This window comes from Danio aesculapii, chromosome 2, assembly GCF_903798145.1.
Source record: "Danio aesculapii chromosome 2, fDanAes4.1, whole genome shotgun sequence".
Classification (NCBI taxonomy): domain Eukaryota; kingdom Metazoa; phylum Chordata; class Actinopteri; order Cypriniformes; family Danionidae; genus Danio; species Danio aesculapii.
This window is the reverse complement of record NC_079436.1, coordinates 5878117-5898732: the sequence shown is the minus strand read 5'-3', so window position 1 is coordinate 5898732 and position 20616 is coordinate 5878117. Positions and strand designations below refer to the sequence as shown.

The 20616-nt window shown below is 37.6% G+C and overlaps 1 protein-coding gene across 2 annotated transcripts; it reads right to left on the bottom strand.

Annotated features, from left to right (window-relative positions):
* Nucleotides 1–809: 809 nt before the first annotated feature.
* Nucleotides 810–19930, bottom strand: zgc:55943 (uncharacterized protein LOC406337 homolog). Of its 2 annotated transcripts, none has more exons than XM_056471622.1 (6): nucleotides 19822–19930; nucleotides 11256–11361; nucleotides 4652–4737; nucleotides 4499–4563; nucleotides 4354–4414; nucleotides 810–2000 (listed from the first exon to the last, which is right to left on the bottom strand). In XM_056471622.1, the coding sequence occupies exons 2-6, from the start codon at nucleotides 11311–11313 to the stop codon at nucleotides 1962–1964; spliced, it is 309 nt and encodes a 102-aa protein (XP_056327597.1). In that variant the 5' UTR covers nucleotides 11314–11361; nucleotides 19822–19930; the 3' UTR covers nucleotides 810–1961. The 2 variants fall into 2 exon arrangements, with proteins under 2 accessions (XP_056327597.1, XP_056327589.1); XM_056471614.1 differs by having other exon boundaries at nucleotides 11223–11361; nucleotides 19822–19927.
* Between the last annotated feature and the right edge of the window lie 686 nt (nucleotides 19931–20616).

Below are 20616 nucleotides of genomic sequence, written 5' to 3'. Positions count from 1 at the left end.
ATGACACTCGAATACCCTGTCAGAAAAGTCTAGTGACTGGGAATGAGCTTTTTACAGTGTCTGCTATAATGTTAATGTTGTTTTCGTGTGTTTACATAGATGAATATGACCACTGTGTTAAATGCACAGTATAGTTATGATCTTATTGCCACATTAGATCATTATGATAACATAATATATGCCTTCAGGGATTTCCTAAAGATAAAAACCAAAAAATAACACAACTGGAATAACTACAGCAGTCGCGATCATCTGATCTCATATGAAGCCAGAGATCGTGATGACATATGATGGACAGCTTACAAAAGATGATTGTCATCATAGGTACCCTTTAAATAAACAACTTGCTGATAATTTGGTAAAACCTAGTGGTTTGAAGGATAGCAGCAAAGTATGAAAATACAAGACTCTGCATTTCTAGACTGCATTTTGATGCTGAAATGAAGTCTTTAATCATGTCATGTGATTCTTATTCTACATGTGCCTGAATGAGCGTGTTCTGCAAGTCATGTGAGTTTTTTCTTAAAGGAGAATAAAATGAAACAGGACATTCTAATGTGTGGAATAGACTCATCTCTCAGGTTTGATTAAAAACGCTTCGTGTTTACAGTTCAGGTTTAAAATGATTCATGGGGTGACTAAAGAAATTTATTGAAAGAACCTGTTATTCATGTCTTTCCAGAGTGAAACACACACTACTCGATTATTTTGTGTTCCTCAAAAGTCATTTAAATAGTTTTGAAACTACACAAGGGCAAATTATTTACAACGCCATGCTTGGAAAAGAAACGTGAATACACCAGTCCATGCATAGTTGGTCAATGTATATTTATTTATTCTTTCACTCAGCAATAATTTTTGGCAATATTGTTTGGCCCAACTGTGTACATAGACAACTCACGGGTACGCATGGGATATTATTCACCTCAGCGTGAAAAATACAGAAATGAATGACTTACTGTTGTCTTATTTTTAAAATAAAACAATTAAAACAAAAAGCACTGTGCTTAAGGCTATGGCAAGTAACTGTCATACTGTAAAAGGAAGAAGCACTTCCTGGTAATAAAACTTGTCTATGTAAAACTTTCCAAAGGCTGGTTTTGATACTTGTACTGCTTATCAACATAAAAAGTGAACATAAATGTCAAGTGAACGTATGATATCCACCTGTTATATAGAACACAAAGGAGTATCTGAGAACTACATGACCTTAAGATACTGGAAGTGGCGTCTAAATATGGCTAGATATTGTGATCTCTATCTCCACTACCCAACACATCCTCAAGACCGGCCCTGAAGAAACTGTACTCATCCAAAAATTTCGTGAGGATACATACAGCACTGCTGTCCTGAGCGTTGTAACATAACTCAACCAAGAAGGTCAAAAAGACATAGATATATAATACACTGTGGGTGAAAAATACTTACTCACATAGTTAAAAACCAAAAACAAACAAACAATTGGAATGCTAGAAATGGCCTTGCGTTTCTGTCCAAATGCTTTCACTTCTTATGTCTCGGAAGCAAGAACAGAATCGGAAGTCTCTTAATAGGAAACGACATCTCCACTGCTGGTTCACCATGTCAAAGGAAGGGCGAAGTCCAGGATTCTCGGCATGGCTCTCTCCACTAAATGTAGTCTATGAGTAGGAGAAGGCTTATGGGTAGTGTAAGGCAAGGGATTGAGGAACAGTCAGAAAATGGCTTTCCTATTTAACACTTGGGCCAAATCCCAGTCCCTTTCCGTGCCCTCTTACCAATTAAACGCTAGTCCTCAAGAGTCTCCAATACTGACCTGGAAGATATTCGGGAGGTTGTGTGGACTGTAAACAGAGCGAATGACAGGGCAGAGAGTCACTTGAAAATTAGCACTCGCTGGGTAAGGAGGCATGGAAATGAGCTGAAAGGAATTATGGGACCGGATTGACTCGCTGTTGGTCGGAGTCAAAATTCCCAGCATGCTATGTCATATCCTCGTCCTCCGAGCAGTAGTCCCGTCCCTGTAAAATGAACAGCTGAAATCAGGTACCTCTGAATGAAGCAAGTAGACAGGCTAGATTTTCTGAGAAAAAACCCCGAGAAATATGTACAACTTGTCACCACAGCGCTAAGGTGATTGTTTCCATATTATATGTGGTTGCTAGGGACAAATTTCAATAAGTCTGCCAAGCAAGCTAAAACATACTTCAGCTTTGACCCAAATGTGTAGACCTAAGTATTCACAGCCTTTGCTCAATACTTTGTTGATGCACCTTTGGATTTAGCAATTACAGCCTCAGGTCTTCTTGAATATGATGCCACATGCCTAGCACACCTGTCTTTGGGAATTTTGGCCCATTCCTCTTTGCAGTACCTCTCAAGCTCAATCAGGTTGGATGGAAAGCAACGGTGTACAGCCATTTTCAGATCTCTCCAGAGATGTTCAATAGGATTTAGATCTGGGCTCTGACTGGGCCACTCAAGCACATTCACAGAGTTGTTGTGAAGCCACTCTATTGATATTTTGGTGGAGTGCTTTGGGCCACTGTCCTGCTGGAAGATGAACCGTCGCCCCAGTCTGAGGTCAAGAGCACTCTGAATCAGGTTTTCATTCAGGATGTCTCTCTACATTGCTGCATTCATTTTTCCCACTATCCTGACTAGACTACAGTTCCTGCTGCTGAAAAACATCCCCACAGCATGATGCTGCCACTACCATGCTTTACTGTAGGGATGGTATTAGCCTGGTGATGGGCAGTGCCTGGTTTTCTCCAAAAGTAACGCTTGGCATTCACTCTAAAGAGTTCAATTTTAGTCTCATCAGACCAGAGAATTTTGTTTCTTATGGTCTGAGAGTCCTTCAGATGCCTTTTGGCAAATTTCAGGCGTGGAGTGGCTTCTGTCTGGCCACTCTACCATACAGGCCTGATTGGTGGATTGCTGAACAGATGGTTGTCCTTCTGTAAGGTTCTCCTCTCTCCACAGAAGAACATTGGAGCTCAGATAGAGTGACCATCAGGTTAATGATCACCTCCCTGACTAAGGCCCTTCTCCCTCAGCTTAGATGGCCGGCCAGCTCTAGGAAGAGTCCTGGTGGTTTCAAACATCTTCCACTTACAGATGATGGAGGCCACTGTACTCATTGGAACTTTCAGAGCAGCAGAAATGTTTCTGTAACCTTCCCCAGCCTTGTGCCTTAAACAATCCTGTCTCAGAGGTCTACAGACAATTCCTTTGTCTTCATGCTTGGTTTGTGCTTTGACATGCACTGTCAACCCTGGAACCTTATATAGACACATGTATGCCTTTTCATGTCATGTCCAACTGAGTTTACCACAGGTGAACTCCAGTGAAGCTGCTGAAACATCTCAAGAATGATCAGTGGAAACAGAATGTGCCTGAGCTCAATTTAGAGCTTCAAGGCAAAGGCTGTGAATACTTCTGTATGTGTGATTTTTTAGGTTTTCTATTTTTAATAAATTTGCAACAATTTCTTGAAATCTTTTTTTCACATTGTCATTATTGTGTTTAGAATTGAGGAAATAAATGAATTTGATTTATTTTGGAATAAGGCTGTAACATAAAAAATAAGGAAAAAGTGAAATGCTATGAATACTTTCTGAATGTACTATATATACTTTAGCGCAAGTTCAAAGTATACTTTAGTTTTAGCTTGGGCTGAGTGTATAGTGTTGATACAACTGGTCCAGTCAATGGTGTATACTTCAGTTGTGATAGCAAAAAATGTATCTAATAGCACTTTAGTTTCGATGCAAATGCTTTAAGTGTTAATTCACCCAAAAACGTTTCACCCCATGTGATTCCGATCCACCGAGACCTTCATTCATCTTAAGAACACAAATTAAGACATTATAAATATAATACAAGAGCTCCCTCATCCACCATAGACAGCAAGAGTTCTGAGACGTACAAAGACCAGAGAAGGTTCCAAAAACATTCTCAAAACCTTCAGTGCTTCAACTGTAATCATATGAAGCTCCAAGAACTATTTTGTGCACCAAGACATAGGATTTGTTTAACTAGATCTTCCCACGTCAGGTCAGGGTGTGTTTTTACTACAGGCAGTATGATGTATTGCTATCAGGGTCAGCAGTGTGACACGCAATCGTTGTATTGCACATAGTAAACACACACTCCCTGACCTGATATGGTAGACATTGGCAAATAATGTTGTTTTTACAGGGTTTTTTGGCCCATAAAGATGTTCTTGGCGCTTTGAATGTCTTCTGACCATTGTTGTCTGTGGAGGATCAGGCACTTCATCTCAAATTGGAATGACACGAGGGCCAGTTTTTATTAGAAGAACTTTCATTTTTGGGTGAATGAATTTTATAGTGAAGCTCCTTTACGCACCTTTTCAATCTTCTCATCCAGCATCCTGAAGAACTCCTGCTGGCTCTCTGAAGAGTGGATACTGAGGAACAGTCAAGATCTCATTGGTCATTTCTCCATTACTGATTTCATAGAACATGAGAGAAGATAGCAAACACACACTCACCTTATCTTATTACCATTTCCGGTGGCATCTTTATGCCGGCCCTTGTGCAAAAGTGTGCTCTTTTCCTGAAAGACATCCAGCAGGAAGGAAAACATTAGATAGTAATGTTGAATAGTTCATTGGGTTATTATAATAACATGTATTTGTTTTTACCAAGTTCTCTTGGTTTCTGGTATTCGTGTGCTCCTCTTCTCCATGCATGTACTTCACCTTCTCAACTCCTTTCAGCTTGTACTCATCTACAACACAGAAAGAGTAAAATACATTTATCTGTTTTACTTGGGTAATGTTTTTGCAGTTAAACAGTATATTCAACATAAAAATAGGATGTGTTGTATTTGGCCCAATCCCAATTCTACCCCTTAGCCCTTCCCCTTACGTGAACAAGCAAAACGAGGGGTAGGGGTGTCCCAATTCTCTTTAGCTTGAAGGAGTAATAGGGCTAAGGGGAAGGGGTGAATAGCCCTTTAAATGAAGATTTTTCAGGACCACACTTGAAACCAAGGGGTAAGAAAATCCAAGAAAATTCCAAGTGGAAGGGCCAAGGGAAGGGGTACAAAAATAGATTTGGGATTGGGACTTTATTACGATAATTAAACAATACTTTGCTGAATGTGTTTATAGGCTGGTATCTTGGCCTATTTACATAGACCTTCATAGATAGATAAAGATGTCCCTGAGTGCTTTATCGAATCAATCATTCAATCATGTTTACTTTAGTTTTACTACCTGATGAATGCGCTTGAACCCTCAAGACATGATTTTGTTTGTTTTAATCGAGTGACAATGTAGGTTTGCACATTATTAAAACAAATTGTAAATGATAATTACTGAACACTCCTACTCCCAGTGGTGGACAGAAACTAAATCATTTTACTTCACTACTTAAGTACATATTTTAGTATCTGTACATTAAAATGTTTTTATTTTAAACTTTCACTTTTATTTCACCACATTCCAAAACAAAATATTGTACTTCTTACTTCACTATATTTCCTGAAAGCAAAATTTAGAGGGGAGAAATTCACAAAATAGTGGTGTTTAAATAGCGAACAAGCTGAATCTGATCATTTAAACTCAATTCTACTGAACATCTGTTCAAGAGTCAACACCTTGCTGATTCAAATGATCAGTTCAGAGTTAAGCTGCGTCCGAAACCGTATACTTCCATACAATATAGTACGCTAAAATCATTATGCTAGCCGAGTAGTATGTCTGAATTCATAGAATTCGAAAATCAGTATGCGAGAAGTACCTGGATGACTTACTACTTCCGGCAAGATTCCACGCACGCTGCGCTATCCCATGATGCCCCGCGAGAGAATTCATGAATAGGAGTGAAGCGACACAACTGACGCAGGTAGGTCACGTGACCATGACAAATTGGCGGATGTAGTACGTCCGAATTCCATTCATACTGTGTAGAACGCACTTTTCTAACGGTTGAGTAGTACATTTAAATTCAAATGCAGTACCTACTGAGTAGTAGGTGGTTTCAGACGCAGCGTTAGTGTCAAATAAATGATTCTTTGATTCAGATGAACCATTTATAGTGAGTCTCCAGTAATTGATTTATTGATTGAAATGATCCGTTCAGAGTGAGTGTCCAAGAAATGATTCACAGATTCAAATGATCTGTTCAGTGAGTCTCCAGTAAATGATTCACAGATTCAAATTATCTGTTCAGAGTGAGTGTCCAGGAAATGATGCACTGATTCAAAAGATCCATTCAGAGTGAATCTCCAGTAAATGATTTACTGATTCAAATGATCTGTTCAGTGAGTCTCTAGTTAATGATTCACAGATTCCAATGATCCGTTCAGAGTGAGTGTCCAGGAAATGATTCAAGGATTTAAATGATCTGTCCGAGTAAGTGTCCAGGAGATGATGCACTGATTCAAATGCTCCATTCAGAGTGTCTAGTAAATGATTCACAGATTCAAATGATCCGTTCAGAGTGAGTCTCCAGTAAATGATTCACTGATTCCAATGATCCGTTCAGAGTGAGTGTCCAGGAAATGATTCACAGATTCAAATGATCTGTTTAGTGAGTCTCCAGTTAATGAATAACAGATTCAAATGATCTGTCAGAGTAAGTGTCCAGGAAATGCACTGATTCAAATGATCCATTCAGGGTGAATCTCCAGTAAACAATTCATTGATTAAGATAATGCATTCAGAGTGAGTCTCCAGTAAATGATTCACTGATTCGTTCAGAGTGAGTGTCCAGGAAATGATGCACTAATTCAAATGATCCGTTTAGAGTGAGTCTCCAGTAAATGATTCACAGATTCAAATGATCAGTTCAGAGTGAGTGTCAGGGAAATGAGGAACTGATTCAAATGATCTGTTTATAGTGAATCTTCAGTAGGTGATTCACAGATTCAAATGATTTGTTCAGAGTGAATCTCCAGTAAATGATTCACAGATTCAAGTGATCTGTTCAGAGTAAGTGTCCAGGAAATGATGCCCTGATTCTGATAATGTATTCAGAATGAGTCTCCAGTAAATGATTCACTGATTCAAATGCTCCATTCAGAGTCTCCAGTAAATGATTCACAGATTCAAATGATCCGTTCAGAGTGAGTGTCCAGGAAATGATTCGCAGACTCAAATGATCGGTTCAGTGAGTCTCCAGTAAATGATTCAGAGATTCAAATGATACGTTCAGAGTGAGTCTCCAGTAAATGATTTACTGATTCAAATGATCCGTTCAGAGTGTCCAGTAAATGATTCACGGATTCAAATGATCCGTTCAGAGTGAGTGTCCAGGAAATGATGCACTGATTCAAATTATCCATTCAGAGTAAATCTCCAGTAAACAATTCACTGATTCAGATAATGCATACAGAGTAAGTCTCCAGTAAATGATTCACGGATTCAAATGATCCGTTCAGAGTGAGTGTCCAGTAAATGATTCACTGATTTTGCAAACAAATCGGAGTGGGCTTCAGCCTGTGAATGTGATTTCACATGTTTTTCACTTGAATATTCATCTGTGTGATTATTAGAGTATTTAAGTAATAAAGTAATTCAACTTTCTTAAAAATAAAGATTCATCAGTAAATACTTTTACTACTTAAGCAAATGAATAATCAAGTGCTTTTGTATTTTGACTCAAGTAATGTTGAAAAGGATGACCCTATACTTTGACTGGAGTAATATTTTTTATAAGGATCTCTTTAGGATCTGATAATAAAACTATGAACATTTACTAATAATCGATTTTTATTTTTATTTATTTGAAGGTAGCTTTTTGAAGCCACACAAAAAGGCAGAACGCCCTGTTATGACTGTTTCTAATGGCAGTTAAACCCAGGTTATTCCTGGGAGATTGTCTGTGTAATGGCTGCACTGTAATTCACTTTAGATTAAAGCACCTGCTAAATCACTACTTTAACTAATAGGACTGTAAGAGCAGCTTTGTAATATGCTGTATTCCCTCTGAGAGACTAACAAGAGCTTCACAATTATACCACAGTTTCTCGTAAAGTTCATTTAGAGTCACATGATCATTTGATTTTATTTCTGGCAGGCAGTATCTGTATTGATTTCTGATGCAATAATTACTATAATAAGATTTTAAGAGGAAATAAAACATATGAAATAAAAAAAAATGACATCTTTAAGATTTAACTATTTTAAAGTGTTTGAAAAAACTCAAAGTTTCCACTAATTTATATTAAAAATACTATAAGAACTGACAAATAACTTTTCTATTTAAAATGTCATCATATTTTCATTTTTTGTGCTGTTTAAGCTGAATTTCCAGCCTCATTACTCCAGTCTTGTATCACATCATCCTTCAATCATTCTAACATGCTGATTTATGCTTATTATGCTGAAATTATCAATGATGAAAACATCCCCCCGCCCACCAATATTGATTGACATGCGCGTCATCATATCCTCAGTTTGTTGATTCACGTCCGCCATTTTCAGCGTGAGTCGAAGCGATATCACTAAAGGAACACCCTAGCTCTATTCTTAGATGCAAGGCTCATTGGGCTCAACACAAGAGCAATATTCTCCACATTATCGCTCTAATCGGAATTATTGGTTGTATCTTTAGGTAGGTTTGCAAACATGTGTACTTCTCATTGAGTCTACCTTATACTTCAGCCGTTTGCATTTCTCGCGATCCCAGAAGCTCCCTGTGATCTTAACTAGCATGCGTTTTAGAATTCTAAACATAGGTTTCTATCAGGGTACACTCAAGTCGACGGCTGGGCAAAAATGCGTGGCGCGACGATTCGGGACACTTCATGTTTCTGCCGCGCCACAGAGAGTGTCTGGTGTGCCGTGTCGCGGCTTCGAGCGGCGCATCCGGTGCCTCAGTCAAAGTTAATTCAGTGTGCGTGGTTATTAGTTTCTGTGTACAAGCTCGGCACTTGAAACTAGCACACAGTTGGCTGTAAAACTGTACAAAGACACATATGATTTTGGACTCTCTGCTTGGCCTGTGTCCGAGTCGTACATGTACGACTGAATGCGGATCCTCTCAGTCTGCCTGTCTGTGTTGCAAACACAGAGCGGGTGAGCTCATGGCCCCGGCCCCTTGTTACGTTGGGCGGGAAGCCGAAACTAGTCTACATGTGAAGCAACACACCCCTAAATCAGCAAGCTGTGGACACGCCCCAACACGACAACCATAATATTAATTTTAAATCATAAAAATGTAGCCATTTTTTAAACATTCAATTTTATATTGTATGTTAATTTTTGTAGTATACTTTATACACAAGGCTCTCTAAGTAAATCTGAAAATTTGTTCTTAACACTTTTACTGGAGTAATACTTAATAGAGTGGAGGAACGATGACGTCAATTTGTATGCAAAAACCCGGAAGCGAGTTAGCATTTTAGCAGTTCTGGTTCCCTCCTCCCAAAGTCAATGTTTTTTTTAAATGGGATTTCGGTTAAATCGCTTAAATAAGGTTTGCGGCTAACACAAACTCAAGCTACTTTCACGTTTTATTCTACGACATAAAACACATCAGTTACATCACACTCTTGATTTTTTAAATTGGCTACGCTTCTTTAATAAGACGGTTGCTATCAAGTTGCTAAACGGGACTACAGGCGGCGTCGGAGACATTTTACATCATCAAGCTGAACTGGTCTTGAACGCAGCTCGATTGCCCTGGGCATTTGGATTTGTCTGTTATTTAAGTATTTTCATAAACAGTATTTCATAGTTTGTAGTATATTTCTAATTGGGAATTCATATTGTGTATAGATAACGTCTTCACTTGTAAAGACTGTCAAGACAGATTCATTGAAATTAATTGATCCTTTATTTTAATTAAACGACATAATGAAGATACTGCTCACCAGTGCAGTCTGTCTCTCTCCCGCTCTCACTGATGCAAGTGTGAATAGATGTGTAAGAAATAAATACATCACCTGTCATTTTAACATGATCAATAGATTTTTTGTCGGCTTTTCTTCATCTGAACACATTTAACTCTTTCATAACTACAATATTTACACTCCTCCTTAAAATTTAAAGCATATGTGACTGTATGGACTGCTTTTCGCTGTACTTCATGACAAAAAAAAAAGAATATTGAATGTTGTTCTGTGTCCATGAAGGAACTTGCAGGCATATAGACCTGTCCCTCACGCCTCATTTCTGTCGTCTATTACTAAGGTAAGCGGGCTGTGTGCACGCGAGCGATACACTTATTTAAATATGTCTTGTAGGCACATTTATACATACAGTTTTAAAACATTTACAACAACCGTAAAGCAAAACAGATGTATTTCCCACGTAAAAAAAACTATCCAAAAGGCATGTAGGTCTATACAGATGTGTTTTTGCGTATTTATTAGTTTATAAAATACAGCGTGGATTATAATATAATAAATCGAGAAAGTAAATCTTTGTCATGGACCAATTTTCTAAAAAATAAGCTTGAAAAGGCGAGCGCTGTAGTCGTTTATAGCCTAATGTTAGCTTTTCAATTCTTGCATTTGCATTTAGGATCAAAAAGTGCTAAAAGTTATATTTTCATGTGAGGATTATCCAGCTTGACAAAACGTGCAAGTGTAATAAACTACATTTGAACACAGAGCTTATTATTTGCAATCTTTGAAAAGCCTATGGGAAAATCCTAAAGCGATTTTACCGAGGGAACAAGTTTTATGCTAGCAGCCGATTAGCCTACAAGGTGGCGTCATAGTTTCTCCACTCCATTAGGTTATACGTACTTTTACTTAAAGACACGATACATGCAATTTGCTCCACTAGAGGGCGTGTATTCATGACAAACAAAACTGTAGGTTTATGATGCTGTGACTGAGTGTGAAATTATGGGAGTAGCCATCTTCATTACATCGTAAGGGACTTGCGCAGAAGTAGGAATAAGATTTTTAGTCTCTTACATTGTGATTGATCAATTTCTGTACCTGAATGCTGTCCCCAAAAAATGGCAAATAGAGCTATTCAAACCATCTTGTGAAACTATTGCAATATTTGTTGCAGAAAAATAAAATGCCTTAATTGCAGATTTTTCCAATAAAGTGCAGCTCTGCTCCATCTAAATGCACATACTGGAGGTTTATTACAACTGGCTTTACTGACAAAATGCACATGGAAAATAAAAGCGCCTCGATTAAATCACCCAGCCCTAATTCATTTAAGTACTTAATTGGCTCCATTAATATCATACAGCTAACCCAAACATGAAGACGTTTGCACACACAGTTGTTGGTGCACTGACCGGAGAAGGCATCTCCGTTGCTGTAGGCCTTACCCCGGCCCTCTTCATCACTGGGTACAGATGACAACTGCTTGGCTGAGGTGCAGCCCATCGCCTCACTTCCTCTCCTCTCCTTCCTGCATGGCACTCTCTACTGCACCTGTACCACAAACACACATTACATCAGTTGTAACCACACAGGGAAAATATACATGGTATAAATAATAAATAAAGAAAGACTGAAATAAGAAGTACTCGAAAAAAATGTATATGTACAGCAAACTAGACCCGAATTTAGCAGCATGACATGGAGCTCAGTCTATCCATGCTGATAAACACGGAACTTAAATTCATATCTGGGTGTGTCACGTTTACATTTCCTGCTCGTGTTAAGCAGCTGATATGAATTTGGCTTCTTAAGACACTGGCGTCAGCAGTGGATGTTGGTGTTTTTGGACATAGCTTCTGTGTCAGATTTGTCATTGGAAATGGAGACTAGAAATGGTTGGATGAAGTGATAAAACAGAAAATAACAGGTGTGTGACTAAAAGATTTAAAGATCAACGATTAAATGTTTTATACACTGTAAAACAATCTTGCAGGCTTTTTTTTTAGTTGAATCAAATGAACTTTTCTAGTCATTTCAACGTATATCAATCAAACTAAAATAATAATATAAACTTTGCATAACTTAAATGTAGTTTGATTACCTGATTAACTTCTTAACACTTTAATGGTGCTGTATGTAAGTTTTGACTCTTCTAAAGCATACAAATACCATAGTAGGGGTGGGCAATATGACCTAAAATTAATATCACGATATTTTTCATCTTTTGGATAGTGACGGTATAATGTCATGGTATTACTTTCAATAGCAAAATAATATACATCTCAAGGAAGAACGGACAAAAAAGTCTCACTTCTATCACTCTTTAAGTTTTGGTTTCGGTTTGTGTCATTTTAAATGCTCCGTCCCGTTATGAGCTGATCTTCATTTCTCTGTGTTTGTGGAATAAAGCGGCACCAATTTATGAGCAGACAGAGCAGGATTCTCGCGATGACCACCGGCGCAATACTGCTCTTTGTTATGAGCCGTAGTTTCAGTGTAAACTTAGTAAAGGTGAGTTTCTTTGGCGATGATGTGTACAGTATTAGATTTTACATTTAGCGGACATTTGCGCTGAACACGCAGTGAAAGCAACGCAACAAGATTCGGGCACCTTCTCCGAAAACACTCGATTGATCTCAGCTGGTGGATCAACATTTACCTCATGTCATGATCGCTGTCATCTGCGCCATTGTTATTATTATTATTATTATAATAACTTTAAGTGAGGTTTGCATATCTGTGTACTTTTCATTCTTCAGCCGTTTGCATTTCCTGCGGTAACAAAAGCTCCCTGTCATCTGACAGTGGGAAGCATTGAGTGATTGACAGCTAATATGAACCAATACAGCGGCAGCGTAGAGCGATTCAGCAAGTTTATAGAGAAAATCAAATGCTCCCAAATATATTATGAGGGCGCATAGACTAAATTTCGGGCGCTCATGCGACCAAAATGGTTGCAATTTCGAGCCCTGTAGTATAAGGACAGGTATTCAGACCACAACTAAACGTTTGAAGAAAATTGAATGCCTTATTATTTAGAATGAGCTATTATTGATGTAAATGCAGCTGTTCAAGGCGCATAATTGTTTTATTACGGTATTGACGGTATTAGAAAATCCATGTCGTGGCGCAATGTCACACCGGTGATGACTATGACACCGGTGTACCGCCCACCCCTATACCATAGTATGTCTGCTTTGAAAATGTGTTTTCCGTGCCGGAACGTGTGTCTTTGTTTTGGTTCTTTCAACCTGCCCAATGCCACTTTAGTAGAGGTGTGAACCTACACTGGTCTCACGGTTCGGTTACGATTTTCATGCCATCAATTCGGTTCAATTCGATATCTTGGTGCATCGACGATGCTTTCCATACACATTTTTATGTTTTCCTCACAGCACAACAATTCTTGTATTAAAATGTATAAATATATTTAAATTTATATACTATTTGTAATACAATTTTGTCCTTTAATACAAACAGTCAGATATATAAACTGTACCTTTAAACAACATGAGCATTTATAGCAAATAAACAAATATAAATATCCTGCTCAGTCTCTGAGCCTTGTCTTGGTCACGTGCTCAACAGAAAGGGCTGTGATTGGCACTGGTGCTCTTCACAGATGAGTGACACAGATAAATGGCAGTGGCGATCACAGCTGATCCATGATCAACACGGTGGAGAAAACTCTGCAGAAACACGCTTGTGTCTGTATCCAGAAGTATCGCTGTAACAGCCGAGAGGAGAGGAAAAGTCCCGCCAGCAGGTCAAATGTGCCACAGTGAGAGAGAGAAAATAGAGTTTACTTTCATTCTCTCAATCGCAGTGCAATAGGGGCTTCTGCTGTAAGTGTCAGTGAAAGATGGTCTAGCAAACACACACGCAGTGAAATTGTGCACAGTTTCTGCGTTCAAGTAGTGGTAGCGTTGCAAATACTCGCCTCCCTCGCCATAGTAAGCTCACCGCGGCATAGCGCATATGAGATAAATGACGTCAGTACATAATAACCGGTTATGATTATTACCGAATAGTCCACGTCTGCATCGCGGTGCACCAAAGAAACAATTAATTTTGACACCCCTACACTTTAGCCAATAATATTTCAGCACCCGGGTTGCTTAGTTGGAAAACAGCGTATTATATTCATTCATTCATTCAAAAATGCTGTCAAAGCATGCATCCGTGACCGAAATACGACCTCCGGTAGACAGTAGCAGCCTCCGAAATGAGTTGCGGGTTCAATTCCACATGGGGTGGTTATTAATTAGTAAATAATATAAATAATAGAAGCGTAAACATAAGGTGAGCAGGTTACATTGTAAACGCGCATCCTCACAACACACTACATGACAAGATTTGCAGTGATAAGCAATTTGGCTGTTTGCACCAGATGAAACGCGATACAAATTTAAATACAGCCATTCAGAAGCACAGAATATGCACTCACTCATGAAATGGTAAGGTTTATAACGTAATTAATACATACTAAACCTCTTTAACATTATTAAATGTAGATGCTGAATCCCTGATGTGTTGGTTTGCATGATTTCACAGTTCTAAAGTTCAATTTCAAATGGTTTATTTTATTTCCAAGATCTGAGGTGAACTATCTGCTGCTGCTTTCAGTAGTATGGCAATAAATGTCATGTAAAATCGCATTCAAAATCACATTATTAGCATCATCATTGAATAAAGCCCATGAGGTGTACCTGAGGTGATCACAGTTTATCTTGTTGTTCAGCTGCAAGAAACAGAAGCCATTTCTAATATATCAATTTGAGGTGTTGGTTGGAAAAAAACTCCTTTTAATATGGTAAATATTCCCTCTATTGCGTGTCGTTGCTTTAATTTAGAACACAAATTAAGTCACTCCTCAGACTCGCTAGTCAGTCTGACTCGCTCCTCAATCTGGCAACCTGCGCTTGCATTTGTTTTGATCCAGGAATGTAATACCTAGTTCAACCAGCTGGGTGTCGAACTTACATACTGCATCTTTAATTACCCCACCAAGAAAAAAAAATGTTTGGATTGCTTTTTAACTTTGAAATTGCAACTCTGGGTTGCATTACAACTCCTGATGACACTAGTTAACACACTCAATGCATTTTTTTGAACACGTCCTATAATTTCTAAAATGTCAACCTCTACCACATGGTTGATATGTCGGTTTATGGTACCGAAATGAAAAATCGAAAAATATAAAGTGTAAGACCAATTTATTAAAAAAAAAAAATATTCTAAATCATCTTTGTTTTTTGAATATGCCATAAAATATTTCAGATTCTCATTTAACATGTTTTCTTACAATAAAACCAAAATCAAGTGTAGTCAAAGAGCATAAAACCACTAAGAGGCGACACTCTAGTGTGATTTGGGAAACAGCCACTAGATGGTGCGGCGGCCATTTTGGAATGAAAGTTTCAATAGAACTACAGCATATTATAAGTCTGTAAAATAAACTAATAAAAGTGCTGATGATTGTGATAGTAAGTGTTGTATTGTCGTCTTTCAGGTTGTATCTCAGCTTTAATGCGCTTTTTAAATGAATAAATAAAAAACAAAGCAGCTGCTTGCAATCGAGACAGCAATAAGATCCAATAGACGGCTGATCACTTTCACTCCAAAATGGCGGAATCGCGGGGCTGTGCTGGGCTCTGCTGTTTGCAATGAAACGTTCTATTGAGTGTCGCCTCTTAGTCATTCTAAGCTCTTTGGTGTAGCAACAGGACTGTGTTTGTAAGATTTTTCAAACTATTATTTAAAACAGTAAAACATGGTCAACCATTTGGTAGAGCGGCATTTAAAGTGTTAAAATAAGTTAAAAAAGATAAAAAAACATTCGTAGTCATGACTTTTTGTCATATAATTTTTCATTTTTCATATAACTTTGAAACTGGAACAACATTTTCTGAAAAGATATTTGGGATAATTAAATTATGTCTATACAGATACCAGTATTTGAGCAATTAAAATAAGTCTAATGTGATCACATGTGTAACCACATAAACTAGGACAGGTGTAATATAAATTCATATTTAAGCACAACTGATGAGAACACAGGTCTTAAAGCCATAGTTCATCCAAAACTGAAAAATCTGTCATCATTTTCTGACTCGCCACTTGTCGCAAACCTGTTTGAGTGTCTTCCCCACTGCTGTATGGATATCTGTTATAGAAATGTACAAAATAAACCTGATTTAACGTCCACAAACCGGGACTAAAGCGTCTTCCTTTATAATTATTCTGACATGCGGCTGTGCTGATGAAGTAAAGCTAAGCTAAATCGCTGTAATTCATTACACACATGCTCTGTTTGAAAACATTTTAAACTTGTAAAACTTACTCTTGATCACATTTGATGATGATTGATGATCCTAGCGAACTGAACAGATCTTTTATTCCCGGTTGCTTTGCGCACATCTGGTCTTGTTGATATGATTATGCACATGACTACCGGGACATGTTAATACGCACAGCTGTCAATCAATTCTGTGGGCGGGTGAACCGCATTCCTACGTAAAGTTGCGGTCGGTCTGAAAACCGCTCCAATTGGTCCACCATTTTTATGTTGTTAAATTTAAAAAAAAAGGACTGGGTGTGTTTATATCACCCCAATATGACGGTCTATACACCATACATGCACATATGTCTGTCCAAACAGCTTGAAAAGTAGATTTTTCACCATAGGTGCCCTTTAAGCTAAATTCTAACTCTCATACTGACCTTATTTAATAAAAATCTGGCCAAGTATATTAAATACAGATCTGATGCGTGTCTAAAATTTTAAAAATGTGTATATCCAAAAAAAAAAAAAAAAGTGTAATAAAGCTTTATATGTGTTTGTACATTAGAAAGTGCCATGTTTAACATTATTGTTCCCAGTAAAAAACGATAACTAGAAAACATTTCTTCTATGACTTACAGAAAAATGTCATTATAACAAAAAAATAGCTTAAAAATATGTCAACCATATTTTGTTGAAGCCAATTTACTTTTACCATTGGATTAGGGAACTTGCATTGGAGAAAATTTAGCTCTCCAATAAAGTTAGCCGTAAAAACTAGAATTTTTATCTGGCAGCTAGTGCTTACATACGTAGAGCTAATGGCTACAAACTCACACTTTGATTATGTTGTCTACCTCCCCCCCCCTTTTTTTTTAAAAAAGCTAACTGTAAATAATTTCATGTACAATATATGAATGAACGTGGCTGTGTGACTGTAAAAATATGGTGTAAAACAGATTAGAAATGTGCAAAATAAAAAGCATAGCAATGATGCAGTGTGGTACGGAGCTCTGTTGAAGCAAAGATCATTATTTTCATTGTTCATCCTTTTTTTAATGGTTGTTATATTAAGTTAAATGTCAATAGTAAGGTTTTTAAAGGGGGAAACATTTAGTACAAGAATTATTTAATGACAGGCGGTGCTGTGACGCGGTGGGTAGCGCTGTCGCCTCACAGCAAGAAGGTTGCTGATTCAAGCCTCGGCTGGGTCAGTCGGCATTTCTGTGTGGAGTTTGCATGTTCTCCCGTGTTGACGTGGGTTTCCTCCGGGTGCTCCGCTGTCCCCCACAGTCCAAAGACATGTGCTATAGGTGAATTGGGTAAGCTAAATTGTCTGTAGTGTATGTGTGTGAATGAGAGTGTATGGTAGGGTTGTGCTGTTTACCTGTACTATGGTAGTATTACGATATTATGGCTCCAAAATACTGGCGGTGCCACTGTAGTTTGTAAACGGTAGTATCGTCATTAATGGTTCATCTACAATAGATAATGTTGCATGTGGAAAAGTCACTAAAATGCTCACGTTTGTGCAACAACAGACTATTTTATTTTAATAGTCTGTGGAGCCCTTTAAGATTGTAAAACCGTGAAGAATTTGTGCCTTTAATGGTAGCCTATTGCACGTTTTCTAATGCTTCAGTTCGATCGCTCATCTAAATCGGTTCATTTCTGTTCCTGTTAATATGATTTATTAGCAATCCCTTTAACAGAAAGACTCACAAAGTGAAATTTTGATTTACTTTGGATTTTTACCTGATAAGATTGAAAAAAAAATAGATGGAAAATCCAAAATAGCACCAGGAAACTCCTTTGTAGCAAATTTCATTCGGTATAATTTGTATCTTTATTTTAATGTATTTTTGTTGGCCAGTTTTCTACAAAATAAACAAAAAGAATGAATGAATTTTAGGTGAAGTGTTATGCAAATAATACTTTTTGGCCTTAAGGAAATTATGAATTACATTCAAGTCGGCCTATTATAACAAAATATAGTATTTCTAACCATTTTCTTTATAATAGCCTATTGCACGTTTTCTAACGCTTCAGTTTGAACGCACATCTGAATCGGTTCATTTCTGTTCCTGTTAATATGATTTATTAGCAACCTTGACAATCTCTTTAAAAGAAAGACTCACAAAGTAAAATTCTGAATTACTTTGGATTGTTATCTGATAAGACAAATAAAAAAAATAGATGAAAAACCCAAAATAGCACCAGGAAACATTGAAACAATTTTTGACCACTTCATATAGCCTCATTTTGTTGGAAAATTCTCATTTATAGCAAATTTCATTTAGTATAATTTGTATCTTTATTTTAATGTATTTTTGATGGTCAGTTTTCAACAAAATAAACAAAAGGATTGGATAAATTTTAGGTGAAGTGGGGTGCAAATAATACTTTTTGGCCTTAAGGAAATTATGAATTACATTCAAGTAGGCCTATTATAACAAAATATAGTATTTCTAACAATTTTCTTTATAATTTGAGGTATGAATTACAGTATCGCAATACTACTTAGTATCATGATACTTCAGCTGATATAGTATCTTAAGATTAATTATTGGTATCGCAACAACCCTAGTGTATAGGTTTTTCCCAGTGATGGGTTGCAGCTGGAAGGGCATCTGCTGCGTAAAACATATGCTGGATAAGTTGGTGGTTCATTCCGCTGTGGCGACCCCAGATTAATAAAGGGACTAACCCGAAAAGAAAATGAATTATTTAATGACGTTTAAAAGACTATTCAAGTACTAATGTAAATAAGCTGTCATTTCAAATCTTTATTCTTGCTCCATCTTTCAAAATACTGTTTTACACAACAAAGCGAGACGAATAATAATTTATATTATAAACTTTTTAATAATTACAGGTTAGAATAGCTATATTGTTTCGTGTCTGAACCTATATTTTGACATTTTATTTTACAAGTCAATTGAAAACTCTGAGTAGACAAGTTTGTCTTAGACCATGTACGCTGTTAAATGTGACCACCGTTATTAAAACGACCTGTCTTGTAAAGAGCGAACTTTTATATTTTCTCCAAGACGTCATTTCTCGTGCCGAGCATCATCCAATCAGAGCAAACTCACGGCACGTCCAGCTGGAGCCCCGTGCATAAAGGGCCCTTGTGTGGCATCAAAAGAGCTGCGAGCGGTGGCAAGCAATCCAATGAGGCTGAACTAATCGCTCTCAGAGGTGAGAACCGTTAACTCACAGCACACACAAACCACACAGCGCTTACATACAACTGACAACTGTGCCAATAACATAAAGACACACTGTGGTGCGGAGTTAACCGTGCTATACGTCTGTACACCAAACATAAACGAACTAAAATGCCCTTTAAAATAAAAAGTATTACTAATATTGAACATTTAGCACCCATCACGGTTGTATCTTCCATAACCAACATAGTATCTTGCAGCAAGCGAGTAATGTGGCCTAGCAGTGAACGGGCATAACAATAAACACTTCAAATCCAAACAATAAACGCTGTACATGAACCAGATACCTTCTAGCAGCAAATAACTGCTATCCCTCACAGCAACAAACCGCTAATGGTGCGCGTTAAATCAAAGTGGATGTGTTTTGTTGGGAATGTTCACCAGAACAGGACAACAACAATGGTCGCAAAGGCGAAGATACGGTTCACTTGGATTGTTCAAATAGTGAGCACGTAATGGGTACAAGTGTTATAAAGCAGGTTATGCTGGTATTCTTACCTTCTGGACAGATGCAGAGTTTAATCGTGCTGTTCGTGATCAGGAAAAAGCGTTCAAACGAGACTAGCTCAATACAAATCAGCCAACAGGCGTGAATAATCGATATGTCGAATCGTCGGGCAAAGAGCTCTGTGTGCACAGACAGAAGCACTCGAGCGCCGCTAGTTCAACTGATGATTTATTTATAGATTGCTTATGTGAAAAGATAGAGTTTAAAAGATAAATGGTTCTATCTGTGGCTTAGCATGTGCGATTGTCGTGTGATAGAGGAGTTTTTAAGGAATTTATTCATTTTACTGATTCTTGAAAAGTAGGGCAAACGGTATAAAATGAAACTTTTACTGAGGCAAATGAAAATATATTGTTGTATCCAGTTTGTAACTGCGGTCACGCCATCTGCGGTTCCGAGAGAGACGGTCAGAGATATATCCAGCTGCAGAACCGCAGAACCACACACGTTTCAGGCACACATAATCTAGCACACACGATTTAGGCAAACCATATTTGGTAACTTAAACTCCTTAGCATTATGGACACCTATTGAATTTCACAAATATGGCTTCTCATTTCAGTCATTATTAAATCGTAACGATCATTTTAACATCTCTGCAGTTTCTGAACCCAAATTATGTAAATAAAAATAATTGGTTAAAGACACTTATGACTTTATTCACGTGTCCACATACACAAAGAAAGCATAATAGACCGTCTTGTAGGATTAAGTGTAATAAACTAATACTTTTGTAATAAACTAAAATCACTTTGTTTTAAAATATAAAAAGCAAACAATAATGT

Excerpts from the sequence above, each read along its gene's own strand:
- zgc:55943 (XM_056471614.1), bottom strand. The coding sequence starts at position 11,313 with ATGGGCTGCACCTCAGCCAAGCAGTTGTCATCTGTACCCAGTGATGAA. Across the intron at positions 4,738-11,222 it reads CAACGGAGATGCCTTCTCCG|ATGAGTACAAGCTGAAAGGA; the intron begins GTCAGTGCACCA and ends TCTGTGTTGTAG. Across the intron at positions 4,564-4,651 it reads CCAGAAACCAAGAGAACTTG|GAAAAGAGCACACTTTTGCA; the intron begins GTAAAAACAAAT and ends GATGTCTTTCAG.